Source organism: Sorex fumeus, unplaced genomic scaffold (assembly GCF_029834395.1).
Source record: "Sorex fumeus unplaced genomic scaffold, SorFum_2.1 ptg000015l, whole genome shotgun sequence".
NCBI lineage: Eukaryota > Metazoa > Chordata > Mammalia > Eulipotyphla > Soricidae > Sorex > Sorex fumeus.
In genome coordinates, this window is record NW_026606072.1 from 2,051,822 (window position 1) to 2,068,410 (window position 16,589).

Consider the following 16,589-nt stretch of genomic DNA (forward strand, 5'->3'; position numbering starts at 1 on the left):
TTGGGCCCTCAGTGACGAGTCACATGGGGCCTCACAGGATGGGGTGAAGCCGGCCCTTTCCCCCCCGTCCCAACGAGACCCCAAGTCGCTGCCCATGAACAACCTCTCTGGTTCCTGATCAAGCTGCTTAACGGCCATGATCCCAGAGACTCAGAAACAAATCTCAAAACCCAGTGCTTTTGGCAGAAATGCATCTGGACCATACAATAGGTTATTGTCGCCAGGCCATCCCAGGGAAGAAAGGGTACTGTCCCTCCACCTGCTCCCCTCTGGCAGTCTGGTGGCCGCCATCCTCCAGAGACCACTGGACAGTCAGGTTTGGGCCCGCAGTGATGAGACACGTGGGGCCTCACGGGATGGGGATGGAGCTGACCCTTCTCTCCCCATTTCAACGAGACCCTGAGTCGCCGCCCACAAACAGCCTCTCTGGCTCCTGATCAAGCTGCTTAACAGCCATGATCCCAGAGACTCAGGAACAAATCTCGGAACCCAGCAGGTCTTGGCAGAAATCCCTCCAGATTTAATTGTTAAAATTTCGGAATTTCAAAATTGACATCATATGTTATTCATAACCAACAATAGAAAACAAAATTGTCTACTGTCGCCTTTTTGGCAGATCCGAGTATTGGGGTAAAATCCCAAATAATAATGGTGGGTCTGGTGTCAAAATATTGAATGTAGAGAGAGAGTAATGTGGAGGTCATCTGCCCCAAAGGTAGGGGGAGTGTGTGGGATGGGGGTATACTGGGGTTTTTGTGGTGGAGAATGGGCACTGGTGAAGGTACGGGTGTTTCATTGTAGAATGAAATGTACATTGTAGAAGTCTTTCAAGACAAACCTGAAAGCTTTGTAACTGCTCTCACAGTGATTCAATAAATAAAATTATAAAATATGAAAAAAAAGTAAGGTGGAGTTCATGCCCAATTCAATCAGCCCAATCAGTGGCTGAATAAATAGCAGTACTCCTACATTAAAAAAAATTAGAAATTGAGCTTCCATATGACCCCATAATACCACTTCTGTGAATATGTAACAAGGTTGAAAAAAGGAACAGTAGAAATGACTTCTGAACCTGTATGTTCATTGCAGTACTGTTCACAACAGCCAGAATCTGGAAACAACCCGAATTCCCAAGAACAGACAACTTTTAAAGAAACTTTGGTACATCTGTAGCACTGTAGCACTGACCTCCTATTGTTTATCGATTTGCTCCAGCGTGCACCAGTAACGTCTCCTTTGTGAAACTTGTTACTGTTTTTGGCATATTGAATACATCATGAACAGCTTTTCAGGCTTTGCCGTGTGGGCAGAATGCTCTTGGTAGCTTGCCGGGCTCTCTGAGAAGGGCGGAGGAATCAAACCTGGGTCTGCCACATGCAAGGCAAATGCCCTACCCACTATGCTATCACTCCAGCCCTCTGTACATCTACATGATGGAAATACTATGCAGTTGTTAGGAAAGATGAAGTCATGAAATTTTCTTATAAGTGAATGGTCATGGAGAGTATCATGCTAAGTAAAATGAGTCAGAGAGGGACAGACATAAAATGACTGCACTCTTTTGTGGAATATAAAATAACATGAGACTGACACCCAAGGACAGTAGAAACAGGGCCAGGAATGTTGCCCCATAGTTGGAAGCCTGCCTCATGAGCTGAGGGAGATCATACATGACACCTTTGTAACTGCATCTCATGGTGATTCAATTAAAAAAAAGTGAAGTGAAGTGAAACCAAACTGGTGGAGTGCCAGCCAGAGTGGGACTCACAAAGACAGTGGCAGTGACTGTGTGAGCTCTGAAGCTGATGGAACTACTGCAACCACCACAACTTTCAGAGCTATGGGCATTCAGCCGCCATGGCGGCAGAAGCTTAGCATGAAGGAATACAGCTCTTCAGGTCCCAGTCCTTGCCAGGGCTACAGCTGCTGGTGCCACAGGGGCCCAAAGGACGCAGGGAAACCAGCAGGTCAACCTGAATATAAGGGCGAGGACATCAGCAGCCTGATGGTGCCCTCGGTTTCCTAACACCCCAAAATTGCTGCAATACCTCTGGCAGGACTCCAACAACTCAGGACAAATGTTTTGAGGAATGAAACCACCACAAGTTAGGTATGTGGGGGTCATACCCAAAAACCACTTCCCGCTCAGCCATATGAGCTCATTTATTGGCCTTGCTCCAGGGACCCATAAAAAAATCTTGAAAGAGGTAGAAAGTCACAGTTAATCTTGGACCTGCGCAAAGCTGGACTGAAGTAGATCTTAGGGAGGCAGGTTTGCCTGGTGCCTGCCCAAACAGAGCCCTCAGCAGCCGTAATCCAAATTGCCACCATGCCCCTGGCTGGCCTCCACTCTCTTGGAACGGGCCTCACCGAGATATTAATCTGCTGAAAATTCAGGTATGTGGGTCTTGTGACTGAAATCAGGCTTTCTCGGGGGCAGGCTGGGCTACATTTCCCAACCTCCTAACCTGTGAAGCCCTGACAGTCACATCCACACTAAAGAGGCCACCCAGTTTAAAAAAAAAAAAAAAACGCTACTCCAACTGTACCTTTCTGATAAAAGTACTGTAAGCCCTGAACAAACACAATGACCTCTTAGTACCTGTATTACAAATCATAATGCATAAAAGGTGAGAGAGAGAGAGAGAGAGAGAGAGAACACAGACAAAGGAGAGTGAGAAAAAGACAGAGAGACAGAGAGAGAGAGAGAGAGAAGAAAAGTGCCTGCCATAGAGGCAGGCTGGGGTGGCGATGTTGGTAGGGTAGTGGAAGGGAAACTGGAGACTCGGGTGGTGGGAAATGTACACTGGTAGAGGGATGGGTGTTGGAATATTGTATGACTGAAACCCCATCTTGAACAGCTTTGTAGTGGTCTATCTCATGGTGATTCAATAAAAAGAATTGATTTTCAAAAAGTAAAAGCACACGTTTAGAGAAGAAAATCTTTAATACAAATCATATTACATTAAAGTATATTATATGCAGTGATCTAATATTATCAAATATTATCTTTCAAGTAAAATGAGAGGTAGAAAGATGGTTAGCATTTAACATAAGCAAATTAAAAAATCCCTCTTAAAAACTACACTGTTAACCATTTTCAGAATTCAATCATTAGTGATAGGGTCTTGTTGGATCATGGTGATATTCTTTATTCATCTTCACACAAGTGATCTTATGTATTACTCAATAGTGTAATGCAATACTCAAATTCATTTGGACAGTAAGGCTTGGAACTTAGAGATTAGCTTGTATTTTGTGACTTTCAATAATTTTTTCTGCTTTCAGCTGATTGATTTCTTCCTGGCTGAACCCAAACTCTTTAAGTATCTCTTCAGAATGTTCTCCCACCAGAGGGTCCCTTTTGGAAGAAGGCGTAGCTGGGGTGTTGGACAGCACAGGTGCAGGACGGGGACTTGTGCCCCTCTCCCCATCTGTGATAAATGAGCCCCGGTCTTTGTTATGGCCGTGATGGGCAACCTCTTCAAAAGTCAGAACTGGAGTCACGCATGCATCTGTGCCATCAAAAATCTGACACCACTCTGCCTTTGTCTTCTTTGCAAAAACATCTGCAAATGTCTTCTTCATTTCTGGCCAATGGGCTGTGCTCATCTGATTGGGAAGTTCTTCTGACTTCAACCCAAGTCCTGAGAGAGAACCAAGAATTTCTTAAATGATTATGTTTTGGGTATACTGATCATAATCAATGAAAATTCGTTTCAAGCTCACCATACTGGCCCAAATAAGATGTCCCATTATACGGGCTGGAGTGATAGCACAGCAGGTAGGGCATTTGCCTTGCACGCGGCTAACCCAGGTTCGATTCCCAACATCCCATATGGTCCCCTGAGCACCACCAGGAGTAATTCCTGAGTGCAGAGCCAGGAGTAACCCCTGTGCATCACCGGGTATGACCCAAAAAGAAAAAAAATGCTCTAATATAGTCCCTAACAGTGGTCGCAAAGAAATCCAAACTCAGCTTAGAGTCATAGCCAAAGCTAGAGAGGAGAGATAGTTAGGGTTACAGGACTCAAAACAAACTGACTTTCCCATGGCCAAGACTTTGCTATTTACATTTTATAACAAGGGGCCCAGCTTCCCCAAATCAATTTCTTCCCTCTGAGTTCTCTCTCAAAAACAAACCTCTTCCTGAGGTTACCATTCCAGCACACTAAAGTGAAATGTACAGTACAGAACACTGTACAGAATTTTACATAAATATTGTACATAATGCTCCCAAGCCCTACAAAATATGGAAGTTTATACAATGTTACACTTGACTCAGTTTTTAAGGAAGAAGCCTAAGGATAAAATTGGGTATCTGGGGCTGGAGTGATAGCACAGAGGGTAGGGCGTTTGCCTTGCACACGGCCGACCCAGGTTCAAGTCCCAGCATCACATAAGGTCCTTTGAGCACCACCAGGAGTAATTCCTGAGTTCATGAGCCAGAAGTAACCCCTAAGCATCACCGGGTATGTCCCAAAAAGCAAATAATAATAATAATAATAATAATAATAATAATAATAATAATAATAATCGGGTATCTTTTACTTAAAGATCAAATTCAACAGTGAAATTTTATGAATAATATTCATTTCCCTTTACTGTGGTAAAAAAAAAGAGCTTAAGGAGGAAATGGTAGACACTGTTGCAAAGTAGGAACAAAGGACTTGAAAGTAATAATCAGACTTATGCAAGTTACTCCTGAAGCCAATTCATCATCCACCAGCCAGGTAACAGTGGAACAGGCTCTGCACTCAGGGATCACTCCTTGCAGTGCCCTGGGGACCATATGGGGTGCACCAAACTTCCAGCTGAAGATTAATACACTGTGAGCAGTTTGTCACACCACTTCAGAGCCTGTTCCATAGCTCCTCAATCACTAATTATCCCTAATCTTTAAATTCAAATCTCTCACTGGAACTAATCAATATCACTTAGTTCAACTGCTTAATTAGGAAGTAAGAGATCCCTCATTTTCCTGCACACTTGTGACAACATGCCAGTTAGATAAGAAAGCTGCAAGCAAGGTCACCTGCTGAAGCACATGTAGTCATGAAATATCCCAACAAACACCCATTCTCCAAAGTCTCTCTGTTCCTGGTTACTCCTGACACTAAGCCCCAGGAGAGATACCCAGCCAGCCACAGGACTAACCACATGAAGAGCAGATTATTTCTAGGGAAGGATACAATGTGGCCACAAAAATATCCAAACTATTTTGGCTAGAGTAAGAGGACAGCATAAAGAGGTTGCCTTGCAAATGGTCCACCCAGATTCAATCCCTGATACTCCATACGGTCCTCAGAGCCCCGCCAGGAGTGATCCCTGGGTATAGCACCAGGAGTAAGCCTGCAGCACAGTTGGGAGTGGCCGAACCTCCACCCTTCTGCCCCCACCAACCCTGACTATATATATATATATATATATATATATATATATATTAAATATATACATCCAAACTACTGAATAGGAGACATAAATATATAAAGATGGAACTCCCACAAAAGGGATGAGTATTTTTCAAATACCTGAGCCATTTTTATAGACTTCCTCAGTTTAAAACTCAGGGAAAGGTCTCCCAATATAATCATAGCTATAACCATTAGTTAGAGAAACTGGCAACATAACGAGTGGCATCATGAATACCAAAAATAGAGTATCAAGAATATCTACAGAAAAAGGGGTGTTTTGGAGGTAGAAATTCCTTACCTTTGATCAGCAGCTTATAAAATTGGGGTTCTATTGCCCCAACAGCCATGAACCCCCCATCGGCTGTCCTGTATGTTGTGTAGAAAGGAGCTCCACCATCTAGCAGGTTCTCCCCTCGTGGCATATCCCACAGCCCAGTATTCTGAGTTTTCCACAGAAAAGAACTTAAATACGCAGCTCCTTCCACCTTGAAAAAACAGAGACAGAGTATGATACAAACAGGAGTCAATTTAAAAGCAGGACTTTTTCTTACCTGGGTGTTTCCTAAGTATCTGCATTAAAATGTTTATCATTGAGAAAGAAAGGTAATATTTAATTACAGAACTTCTTTGGTATTTGAAGAAAGTCCGGAGCAGGCAGATGGGAGGCAGTTTTCACACAATTATGTTCAGAAAAGACTAAAACAAGGGGCTGGAGTGATAGCCTAGTGGGTAGAGTATCTGCCAACCTGGGTTCGATCCCCTGTATCCCTATGATTACCTGAGCACTAACAAGAATGATCTCTGTGTGCAAAGCCAGGAATAAGTCCTAAGTATAGCCAGGTGTGACCCCAAAACAAAACAAAACAAAACAAATAAAAGTCTTAAACAGAACTACTTTTTTTTCTTCCTTTCAGGTAAGACTGGCAAAATGTGATCATTTTTGAGGTGAAGGTATACGAATGTTCACTACATATTCTCTCTATATATGTTTAAAAATATTGAAATGAAGCAAAGGATTTCTTTAAATCCTTCTAATCCTTCGAATCTCAAAACATGTCAACACATACAGATGCATACCACATTTTAAAAGGGAATCACAATTAGCTGACTAGTTCAATTTAGCTGACTTAGGTGACTCCAAGCCTAAGAAAACTATCATTGAATATTTAATGTGCATCACTTACTAGCACTGTAGCACTGTCCTCCCATTGTTCATCAATTTGCTCTAGCAGGCACCAACAACATCTCGATTGTGAGACTTGTTGTTACTATTTTTGGCCTATCGAATACGCCACTGGGAGCTTGCCAGGCTCTGCCATGTGGGCAGGATACTCTCGGTAGCTTGCTGGACTCTCTGAGAGGGCAGAGGAATCAAACCCGGGTCGGCCGCATGCAAGGAAAATGCCCTACCCACTGTGCTATCATTCCAGCATAGAAGATTACAAATAAACATAACACTATGGATGGCATGCATGGGATAGGGGAGTTGGTTTTTTTTTAAGTTCAGACAAACTAGGCTGGGAATGTCCACTCTGCACCTAATGCTGAAGTACTTAGAATGGGTTCATTCTCTTGGCGCAATTATCGCTGGCTGGATACACTGGGCCACGTGCTACCTGTGCCCTAATCAACTTTGACCACTATTTGTACAAAGGATCCTAGAAATGAGGAAGTAACACAGATAAAATTTTATTGTTTTGCTTGCAGTATTTAACCAACATGCTCTCTATCCTAAATCTGACTAGACATGGGTCTGATTAAAGATAACCTTTAATGTACTTCTGAAACAAAGTATGCAATTACATGGCATCAATAAATTATTCAAATAGGACTCATTAAAATATTCAGCCTTAAGGGACTGGAGCAATAGCTTAGCGGGTAGGGCATTTGCCTTGCATGCGGCTGAAACAGGTTCAATTCCCAGCATCCTATATGGTCCCCCGAGCACTACCAGGAGTAATTCCTGAGTGCGGAGGCAGGAGTAACCCCTGAGCATCACTGGGTGTAACCCAAAAAGAAAATAACAAAATATATTCAGCCTTAAATTATTCATAATACCCCCAAGTTCCTTCCTTCCTGACGAGAGAGGCTGTGTCCACTGAGGACAGGGGACAACACCAGGACACAGGCTTTGGGTCCAGCTGACTTTCCGGCTCTTGGAGATGGCCGTCAGACTCCAAGCCTGAGTCTCAAGTCACAAATCTATAGTTGCACTGTGCATAGAAACAGTATTGGTTTGAGACAAAAAAGTGAATTAAAATAGTTTTAAAAAAGAGAATCACAAGGTTCCCAAGTCTTAAGGACTGGGTCTGATTAGCCCGAGGGCAGGCGGAAGTGCAGCCCTGACCCCTAGAGGAGCGACTGTGGCAAGACATAGCTTTCACAAAGGTCACCAGTGACAAATATTACAAGGCTTAGTTTTAAATACCTCAACTCTCCAACGACTGACCCCTGACCCTTCCTTTTCACCTCCCTGCTTTGTTTCCATGACAACACTCCCTTTTGATTCTCCACTTAGTTCTCCTTAGGCCTTACTTCTCTCCTTCTGTCCACACCCTCCTCAAAGGCTGAGGATCTGTCCCTCCCACAGTGGGACTGTCCTTCCAGTCCCACATAGCTCCCTGGTGACTCTGCTGCCAGTCTCCATCTGGGGAGTCCCTTCTCTGTAACAGGATCAATGGATCTCTCTCACACACGAGCACCTCCACCTCTCCACCAGGTCTGTGCACACAATGAACAGCGGAAGAACTCACATCCCTAATAGTGCTATCTCTCTCTAACCATTATCACCTCTGCATTTCGAAGAAAGAAACTGAGGCATGGGGAGATAGCTCCAAAGGCTGGGAAGCATGGCTTGCACGTGTAAGGCCCTGAGTTCAACCCTTGCCACTACATACCCTTCATCAACAACCCCTCCCCAATACCCTGCCCTGGTGGTCCCCTCTCCTTGCTAACGATGGATCACCAAATCCTAGCAATTTTACACCTCAAATATCCCCTAAATGGATCCACTCCACTATTAACTCTTTCATGCTTGTACGTACCACTCAATACTTATCCTTTACATCATTTCTTTGACTCCAGTCTATCTCCCTCACATCTATTCTCCATCCTACCTCCAAACATCTGCCCAGATGCCCAGGCACAGGCCTGGGTTCTGACCAACTAGCCAGGAGCTCTTGGGCAGACTTCCTTGCTTTCATTTTCCTATCTTTAAACAAAAGTGATTCCTTGAGTAGCACTGTCCTCCCGTTGTTCATCAAATTGCTCGAGCGGGCCCAGTCACGTCTCCATTTTGAGACTTGTTGTTACTGTGTTTGGCATATTGAATACGTCACGGGTAGCTTGCCAGGCTTTGCCATGTGGGCGAGATAATCTCGGTAGCTTGCTGAGCTCTCTGAGAGGGTCAGTGAAATCTAACCTGGCTCAGCCGGGCTGGCTGCACGCAAGGTAAATGCCCTACCGCTGTGCTATCGCTCCAGCCCTTGAGTAAAGTGTGTTTTTTGTTTTGGGTGTTTTTTTTTGGGGGGTGGGGGAAGCCCTCCCAAGCAGGTTTCAGGAACCTCAGAGGACCCTCTCGCCATTCTCAGCCAACAGGACAAGCGGTTCATTGCCAAGGTCAGAGGATGTGGTGCTGCTCGGACCCTTGTGATGCCAGGGATTATTTGGGCCACGCCTGGTTGTACCCAGGGGCCTCTGGGGCTGCATCTGGCAATATACAAGAACTATCTGATGCCTGGAATAGAACCAGCCATAGGCAAGGCTTGCACCTTGACCCCTATTCTCTCCAGCTTCCAAATTCTTGCTTTGAGAATTGAAAGAAATCACATGGAGAAAGAGCTCACACACCAGCATGACATGAGGCACAGACTCAGCGGGTGGCAGCTAGGAAGGCAAAGTTCTGAGGCCCAGGGAGTTCCTGCAGGACAGCAAGAAGAGAGGATGGGTCCATTTCATATCAGCACCCTTAATAATATTCTCTCTCCCAGGAAAAAGTCGTGCAAGCAGCCCACAGCCCAGCTTCAGACACTGGTCCGAGCTGTGCAAGTCTTCCCAGGCTGTCCGGAAGTCCGATGTCTCTGACTTCTGACTCTGGGGAGGTGACAGGCACGGGGGAGACTCGGACCTCTGAGCCACAGCGTGGCCTAGGGTGTGTGTGACTAGTAAACATCAACTAATCACACACACACACACACACACACACACACACACACACACACACACGAATATTCTCTGCTTGGGGAGACGTCCGGAACCTAGTTTTTAATGTGGAACGCTTGAAGGCTACATCCCAAGCTTACGAAAAAACTCAGGAGGCATTGTTGAACTATAACACAGGATTCAAGAGAATCATGGAGTACCAAAATGTGGGAATCCAGGTTTAGGGACAAGGCAAGTAGTTGAGTTCCTGCTCCGCATGCAGAAGCTCTAAGTCAGACCCTCAGCAATTCCCAGCCTTGGCTGCGCACTACAACCCTGAAACTGACAGTGTGATGCTGGCCATGACAACTACGTGCTCAAGCCCAGCACTCTGGCACCAAGGATGAGAGCACCAGGGCCAAGTGTGTGACCTCCAGTGAACTATGACCAGAATAAATAAAGGGCGGCGAGGGGGGGGAGGGGGCAGGATGAAGAAATAGATAAATTATCAAGTTAAAAGATGACATTTTGATATATGCAAAAGATACAAGGTCCTTCCTTCCTTCCTTCCTTCCTTCCTTCCTTCCTTCCTTCCTTCCTTCTTTCCTCCCTTGCTCCCTTCCTCCCTCCCTCCTTCCCTCTCTACCCTCCTTCTTTCTTCTTTCTTCGCAGAACAGGGAATAAGACCACATCTTCAGAAAGCAAGGCATCTACTCTATCCCTGAGCCATATCTCCAGCATGAAATGAGACTACTTAAAAAAAAAAAGCACATGTTCTGTGTAACTTGGCCGCAATGTTCCAATCCCATACTCTTTAATCTTGCTCAGAAAAGGATTGGAAGCAGCCATGGGGTTTAGTGGGTAACAAGTGGTAGGTTTAGCATCTCCCCCAGTTAACACTTACCATGTTGGCATCAATGACCTGACCTCTGCCAGAGCGTGTTCGTTCAAAAAGAGCCAGCACGATGCCAAGGGCACACATGAGGCCCCCACCGCCAAAGTCAGCTACGAGATTCAGGGGGGCATATGGATTCTCACCGCTTCTGCCAAGTCGAGACAGTACACCTACAGCGTTAAAGACATGGAGAGCACTCACTGCCACCCGTACGTCTCTCCCAGATAACCAGACCCTTTTTGGCTGACATTAAGTGAAAACTGGCACACACCACTTCCCCAATTATAAAGCCACTTTGCACATTTATAAGCAAGTTTCCTCCTCCAGCAAGGATCTCTGTTCTGTGCATGGTGGTCTCCCAAGCACTGCTCTCAAGGTCTGGGGTCCCTCCTGGTGACTCCCTCCATGGCTAACTGTGGGGTTCATCTGAGGATACACTGCATTGCTGTGAGTCCCATGGAGCACCTGGAACAGCCCAGCCTTGTTTGGGGCCCTCTAGGGCCACACCTGGCAATACTCAGATGGACCCTGTGGTGTCAGGGTTATCTCCAGGCAGGGAAGTACCTTAACCCCTGTACTATCCCTTTATTCTTCTATGTTTGTTTCAATGGACATTTTAATGTTATTACCAAAATAAGAACACAGACAATAGTGAATAATGAAAAATTCTTGACGATGGAATATAGAACAAGTGGAGGGAGATGGGGATGAAAGAATCCAAGAGTTAAGGAGACATAGGACAGAGGTGGGCACTGGTGGGGGGGAAGGGTGAAGTAATATGGTATAGCAATATCCTAAATTTTAACAGTACCATAAGTATATAGACTATAAATTTTATAAAGTAAAACTGTCACATTTTTACTCTCTGAGACTCTGAATGCAGTGGGAAGGGTATGATCAACTGAGATTATACTTTAAAATTGAGATTATACTTTAACGTTCATTCTTATTTTAAAGTATTAGTATTCAAAAAATACAAACAAGGTAAATTTAAAATTGAGTTTTAAACCAGATTATAAAAAATATTGCACCAATTCTTTCTTTGCCACAATAGTTAACTGTTTATTCCCTTTATTTATTCAATAGCATGCAATTCTATTAGAATTAACCCATTTTTAATTTTTTTTAACTGAATCATAGTGAGATCCACAGTTACAAAGCTGTTCATGATTGGGTTTCACTCATATAATGTTCCAACACCTGTCTCATCACCCATTTGAAGACTTATTTATAAGCAAAAATTTCAATGAAGTGGTGTTACACCTAAAAACTATGGACTTTTTCTGAAATGAGAGTTCAGGTAATGATTCCCAGTGAAGGTGGGGAGAGAGTAGAGTCAGCATCAAACTACAACAGGATTTTCCAAGTACAGAGTGAACATTCTAGTATTTTTGGGGAACAGTTTTTTCCCCAATGTGCCCAGACACATTGCACACCGAGTCTGGGCAGATGCAGGGTGAAAGATGATGGGTGCATGAAAAACCACTCCGGGAGACAGCTGACCACTCATTTTATTGCAAAATACACACATATTTTATAGGGAGTCTCGGCTTAAAAGGATGGTCCAATCACACAAAGTTTAGCATTACTGACCTATCACCTTTTCAACTCTGCTTTGCCCGGGCCCAATCCCATTTTGGGCTAGATGCTGCAGTTAGGTGACAATTCTAGGAAGGCTTGTGTGAGAATCAAGGCCACATACATGGTGTGTGTAAAATGCACCCAGACACTCCTTACCGGGTCACTATGCAGGGAAAGGTCTTAACTGCTATGCAGAAACAGATCTCATCTGCTCTGTGCCTGTTGCCATGTTCTACATAGTGCTGAGAAGTCTCTAACTTCTCTGTAAGGGCTGGACTGAGAATTGAGTTCACACAGGGATAAAATAAATGTCACTACAGAGAGGATTATTATTCCTCAAGTGTGTTAAGATGGGAAGAGGTTGAAAAATGACAGTTCCAAGGCAAACCAACAATTTATAAGCAACTACACTTTTGTTAACTCTTAAAAACACCTAAGTCCTTATATTAAACATCCTACTTAATAACTTGATTGGAAACAAATAAAATACACAAGAGCAGTTATTCTTTCAACATACCCGACAAGGCCAAATAGTTGATATCATGGCCAGCGACCTGGGAGAATCTTCCAGATTGTCCAAATCCACTCAGCCTGGCATAGATGAGCCTTGGGTTCTCCCTTTGCAGAGTTTCGGGGCCCAGCTGGAGTTTTTCCATGACACCTTAGGAGAAAAGTAATTTTTCAGAAGCACAGAGGATGTGTAAGATCCCTTCTCTGTGACAACCATAATACTTCCGGGAGTCATACTATTAACACTCACTGCAAGCCTGTGTAGGGTGTTTGCAAAAAGGGCATCACTTCTGAAATGTGTGGCTCCCGAATGCCATTGCCTCCCACATCTTACCTAGTTCCCTCCAGACACATCTAAGCTGCTTCTATCACCAGATGGCAGTTCATTCCTTTAGACCAGTCCCACGAGAGTTTCCCCCATCCTCTCTTTAGTCATTTAATAGAAATGTCTGCTTTTCCTTAGCAAGTTACAGTGAGTCTTTATTGGGTTAAAAATCTAAATAGGGGCTAATGAGACAGTACAAGGCAAGGCGTTTGCTCCCTCCATGTGGGCAGCCTCTACTAGCGCCCCATTCCTGATGCCTCCCTATCAGCGACCACAATCGCATCCACACCAGTTCTGAGTGGCAGGATTCCCAGGAAGTTCGGCTACTACTTCCTGACTTCTCCTCCTTCCACCCAGTCTGCCCCTTCATGAGGTTGCAATAGGGGACCAAGGCACTATCCCGGTTCATGCCACTGTGTGGGCATCTGAGAAAGATAGGGAGGTCTCACCCAACATAGGCTGGAAAGGTCTCGTGCTGAGGCACCCGCCATGACCAATCTCCTCTCTAATTAACCATGACCTTCCTCCTGTCTGGAGGTCTAGTTGGTAAATTCTTTTAATATCCCACCCCTGCTGCCCTCACTCCTGATTTGAGGGGAAATGACAGCTTAGGGGGAGGGGATGAAGAGAGAACTCAAAGGGCTGGGCACAGACTCTGCTTGCTGGAAGTCCAAGTTCAATTCCTGCCTGCACATAGTCCCCACAGTACTACCAGGAAGGACCCATGGGCAGAGAGCTGGAAAGAGCCCCTTTGTCCCCAGCACTGGTGGGGGTAGCCCCCAAACAAACAATTCAGCTTCAGCAAGCCTGTCTTCTTTCTAGGGCCTTTTCTGCTTCAACATTTATTTCCATGTCTCCCAAATGTATCTGTCCTATCATCCCTGTTTCAGGAAAAAAAAAAAATCACATAGAGCCCTCTCTGGAAATCTACATTTTTTTCAGTGACAAAACACAAACCCTCCACAACTGCACCTGAGGTTACGATCATGCTATCACCCCATTCTCTCAACCAGCCCCAATGTTCCTGCATACCCAGCCACCTGGGGTTACAGACCACTCCGGGAAACACGGTTCTACCTTCAGCTAGTCTATCCATTTTCCCCATCCACCCCGGAAATTACTCCCAGCAGAACTCTGCCTAATGTTTCTACAGGCCCGCACTGCACCTAATATCAGTACTTCACCAAAAACCACATTGCATCTGCGATCTGTCAAGTAACTAGTACAACATTTATTGTACAATAGCCAGAGGGGCATTTAAAGCCTCGAGGGATTAAAAACAAGAAAGATTATAGAACCACTTTGCCTTCCTACATCTGCAATAGTTTATAAAAGAACTTCAGCTACCAACCTAAATGCCCGCACAAACTTTTGCCTGGCAGCCGCGTCTGCTTTCCTCCCAAGAGAACAAATTGCTTAACCGCTTGAGCAACCTTCACCTTCAAATGGAACTCCACTAAAGTATGATGTAATCTTAATGGTTAAATTATTGTTCTAACTTAAACTATGACTGCAAGAATTAAGACAGTTAAATATGCCACATTTAAGTGATATGTAATTTATTCACCTATATTTAGTGACCTGTAGCTTTATGGCAGGCAAAGCTTGGGATATGTGCTTGGACAACGAGAACTGCTTTAAGAGTAATCCTGAGTAAGGGCTGGAGTAATGCTAGCCCCAAATATCAGTTTTAAAAACAACAACAACTTTTCCTTATAGGATCTAGGAGGTTGGAGGTATAGAGGGAACCCCGAACCACTAAATGGAAGAAAAACGATGGGGCAGTGATCATTGAAAACAGGACAGATTGGACTTAAGTTTCTGATTTGGGAAATAGTGGGGATTCTCGTTTCATTCACTGACATTATTAAGCCAGGAAGAGAGATGCCTTTTTTTTAAAAAGGAGGGGCGATGTTTCTCGGCTTAAACCTGGCTTTGTGTACAGTGATCTAGTCCTGGACGTGCTCCGGGCACTGTAAGTGGTACTGCGGATGGAACTAGGGTGGGCCTCACGAAAGGCACGTGACCTACTCACCCGCTTGACTTTCTCTGGCCGCCAGGGATGCCCACTTGGAAGGAAGAGGGTGGGGTCAGTTTAGGATTTCTGTAAATTGCAGGGGATGGGGGGAGCCAGATAAGAATGGGCAGGACCTGAGTTTTGGGGAGATCTGCAGCTCAGTGATACTCAGAGGGGAACACAGAGATTTGCACATTGGCTTTCGAGATAAAATAGACAAGGATTCTATAGGAAGTAGTGTGCAAAGGAAGCAGTGTGCAAAGTAAGGAAGCAGTGTGTCAAGTAAGGAAGCAAGTGTGTCAAGTAAGGTAGCAGTGTGCAAAATAAGGAAGCAGTCTGTCAAGTAAGGAAGCAGTGTGCAACGGACGGAAGCGGTGTGAAAAGTAGTGTGTAAAGAAACGAAATGGACGTAAGTCGCAACTTGGAAACGCTAGCACTTAACCCTGGGTGACTTAGATCGATCAGCGAGCGACCCACAATAGCAATAAGCCTGCGCTGCTGTGCAATATTGCGGGGAGCGAACAGTAGCTTTCGCCAGAATTGTCACAGTATCCGTGACTCAAAGAATCAGGAAACGCAGGTCGACGTGGGCTACTGGCGAAAAAAAAAAAACGGGCCGGGGTCCAGCGAGCAGCAGCACCTGGAGACACCAGCCCAAGTGTCTGAATCTAAGCTTGGAATCCGTCTCCCGAGGCGCGGGATAAAAGCGCGGGCAAGGAGAAGGTCCGGCCAGCCGGGGGCGGCGGGGGTCCCCCGATCCAAGGGCAAGCGCGAAGCGAGCAGAGGCGCGGCCGGCGGCCCAGCTCCCCCCTCGCGCCCGGGCCTTCGGCGGGGGCTCACCGTGGCGGAAAGGCTCCAGCACCACGTCGGCCCGCGCGCACAGGCGCCGCAGCACGGCAGCTCCCCGCGGCCGCTTCAGGTCCAGCGCCAGCGAGCGCTTGCCCCGGGACAAGAGGCTCACGTCGCCGCCGACGCCGGGCCGGTCCACACGCACCACCTGCGCGCCGAAGTCCGCCAGGACCATGCCGCAGAAAGGGCCCGGGGCCAGGCCGGCCAGCTCCACCACCGAGACGCCCCGCAGAGCCATGGCATCCCTGGAGCCCCGCAGGAGCAGCCGGGAGGGCGCGCGCCGACGCTTCCTGCAACCTGCAGCGCTCGCGCGCCGGGTCCGGGGTCCCCGCCGTGTCGTGCGCCTGCGCGCTGAGTCTGCGCACTGGGGCGTTTCCCAGCCCCGCCTCCCGAGACCCTTTGGAGAGCGGCCAGTCGCGTTTGACCTTGGGTGTGCCTGCTCGATACTGTCCTTTGAGGACGCCACTGCTCCTACCTTAGCCACGACGCACTCTTGCGCTATTTGAGTACACAGAGTAGCAAGAAGAATAACTGCAAGAAACACTGATACTTGCAAAGATGCCAAGACGTTTCTCGTTCTTTTGTCCCTTTCGACCTCCTGACTGATGATTTCACGCAGAAACGAGTTCAGAGCCCTTTCAAAGGCGCTGGATATTGAGTAACAGACTTTGTGGAGGAGTTTTTGGGGTTTTTTTTTTGTTGTTGTTGTTGTTGTTTTTGTTTGTTTTTGCTTTTGGGGTCACAGCCATCGATGCTCAGGGCCCACTCCTTGGCTCTGCATTCAAGAAGTACTCCTGGCAGTGCTCAGGGGACCATATGGGACGCTGGGATTCGAACCCGGGTCAGCGGCATGCAAGG

General features: G+C 46.0%; 1 protein-coding gene across 1 annotated transcript; it reads right to left on the reverse strand.

Annotated features, from left to right (window-relative positions):
* Positions 1-2,924: 2,924 nt before the first annotated feature.
* Positions 2,925-15,984, reverse strand: AMACR (alpha-methylacyl-CoA racemase). The gene is made up of 5 exons (XM_056112107.1): positions 15,723-15,984; positions 12,548-12,691; positions 10,459-10,619; positions 5,713-5,899; positions 2,925-3,647 (listed from the first exon to the last, which is right to left on the reverse strand). Exons 1-5 carry the CDS (start codon positions 15,967-15,969, stop codon positions 3,238-3,240), a joined length of 1,149 nt encoding a protein of 382 aa, XP_055968082.1. The 5' UTR covers positions 15,970-15,984; the 3' UTR covers positions 2,925-3,237.
* Positions 15,985-16,589: the final 605 nt, after the last annotated feature.

What these genes read in the sequence shown, in the direction of transcription:
- AMACR (XM_056112107.1), bottom strand. Translation starts at nt 15,969, where the DNA reads ATGGCTCTGCGGGGCGTCTCGGTGGTGGAGCTGGCCGGCCTGGCCCCG. An exon ending in CAACTATTTGGCCTTGTCGG is followed by an intron (nt 10,620 to 12,547) that starts GTATGTTGAAAG and finishes TTAACGCTGTAG; the next exon opens with GTGTACTGTCTCGACTTGGC. An exon ending in AGGTCATTGATGCCAACATG is followed by an intron (nt 5,900 to 10,458) that starts GTAAGTGTTAAC and finishes TGTTTTTTCAAG; the next exon opens with GTGGAAGGAGCTGCGTATTT.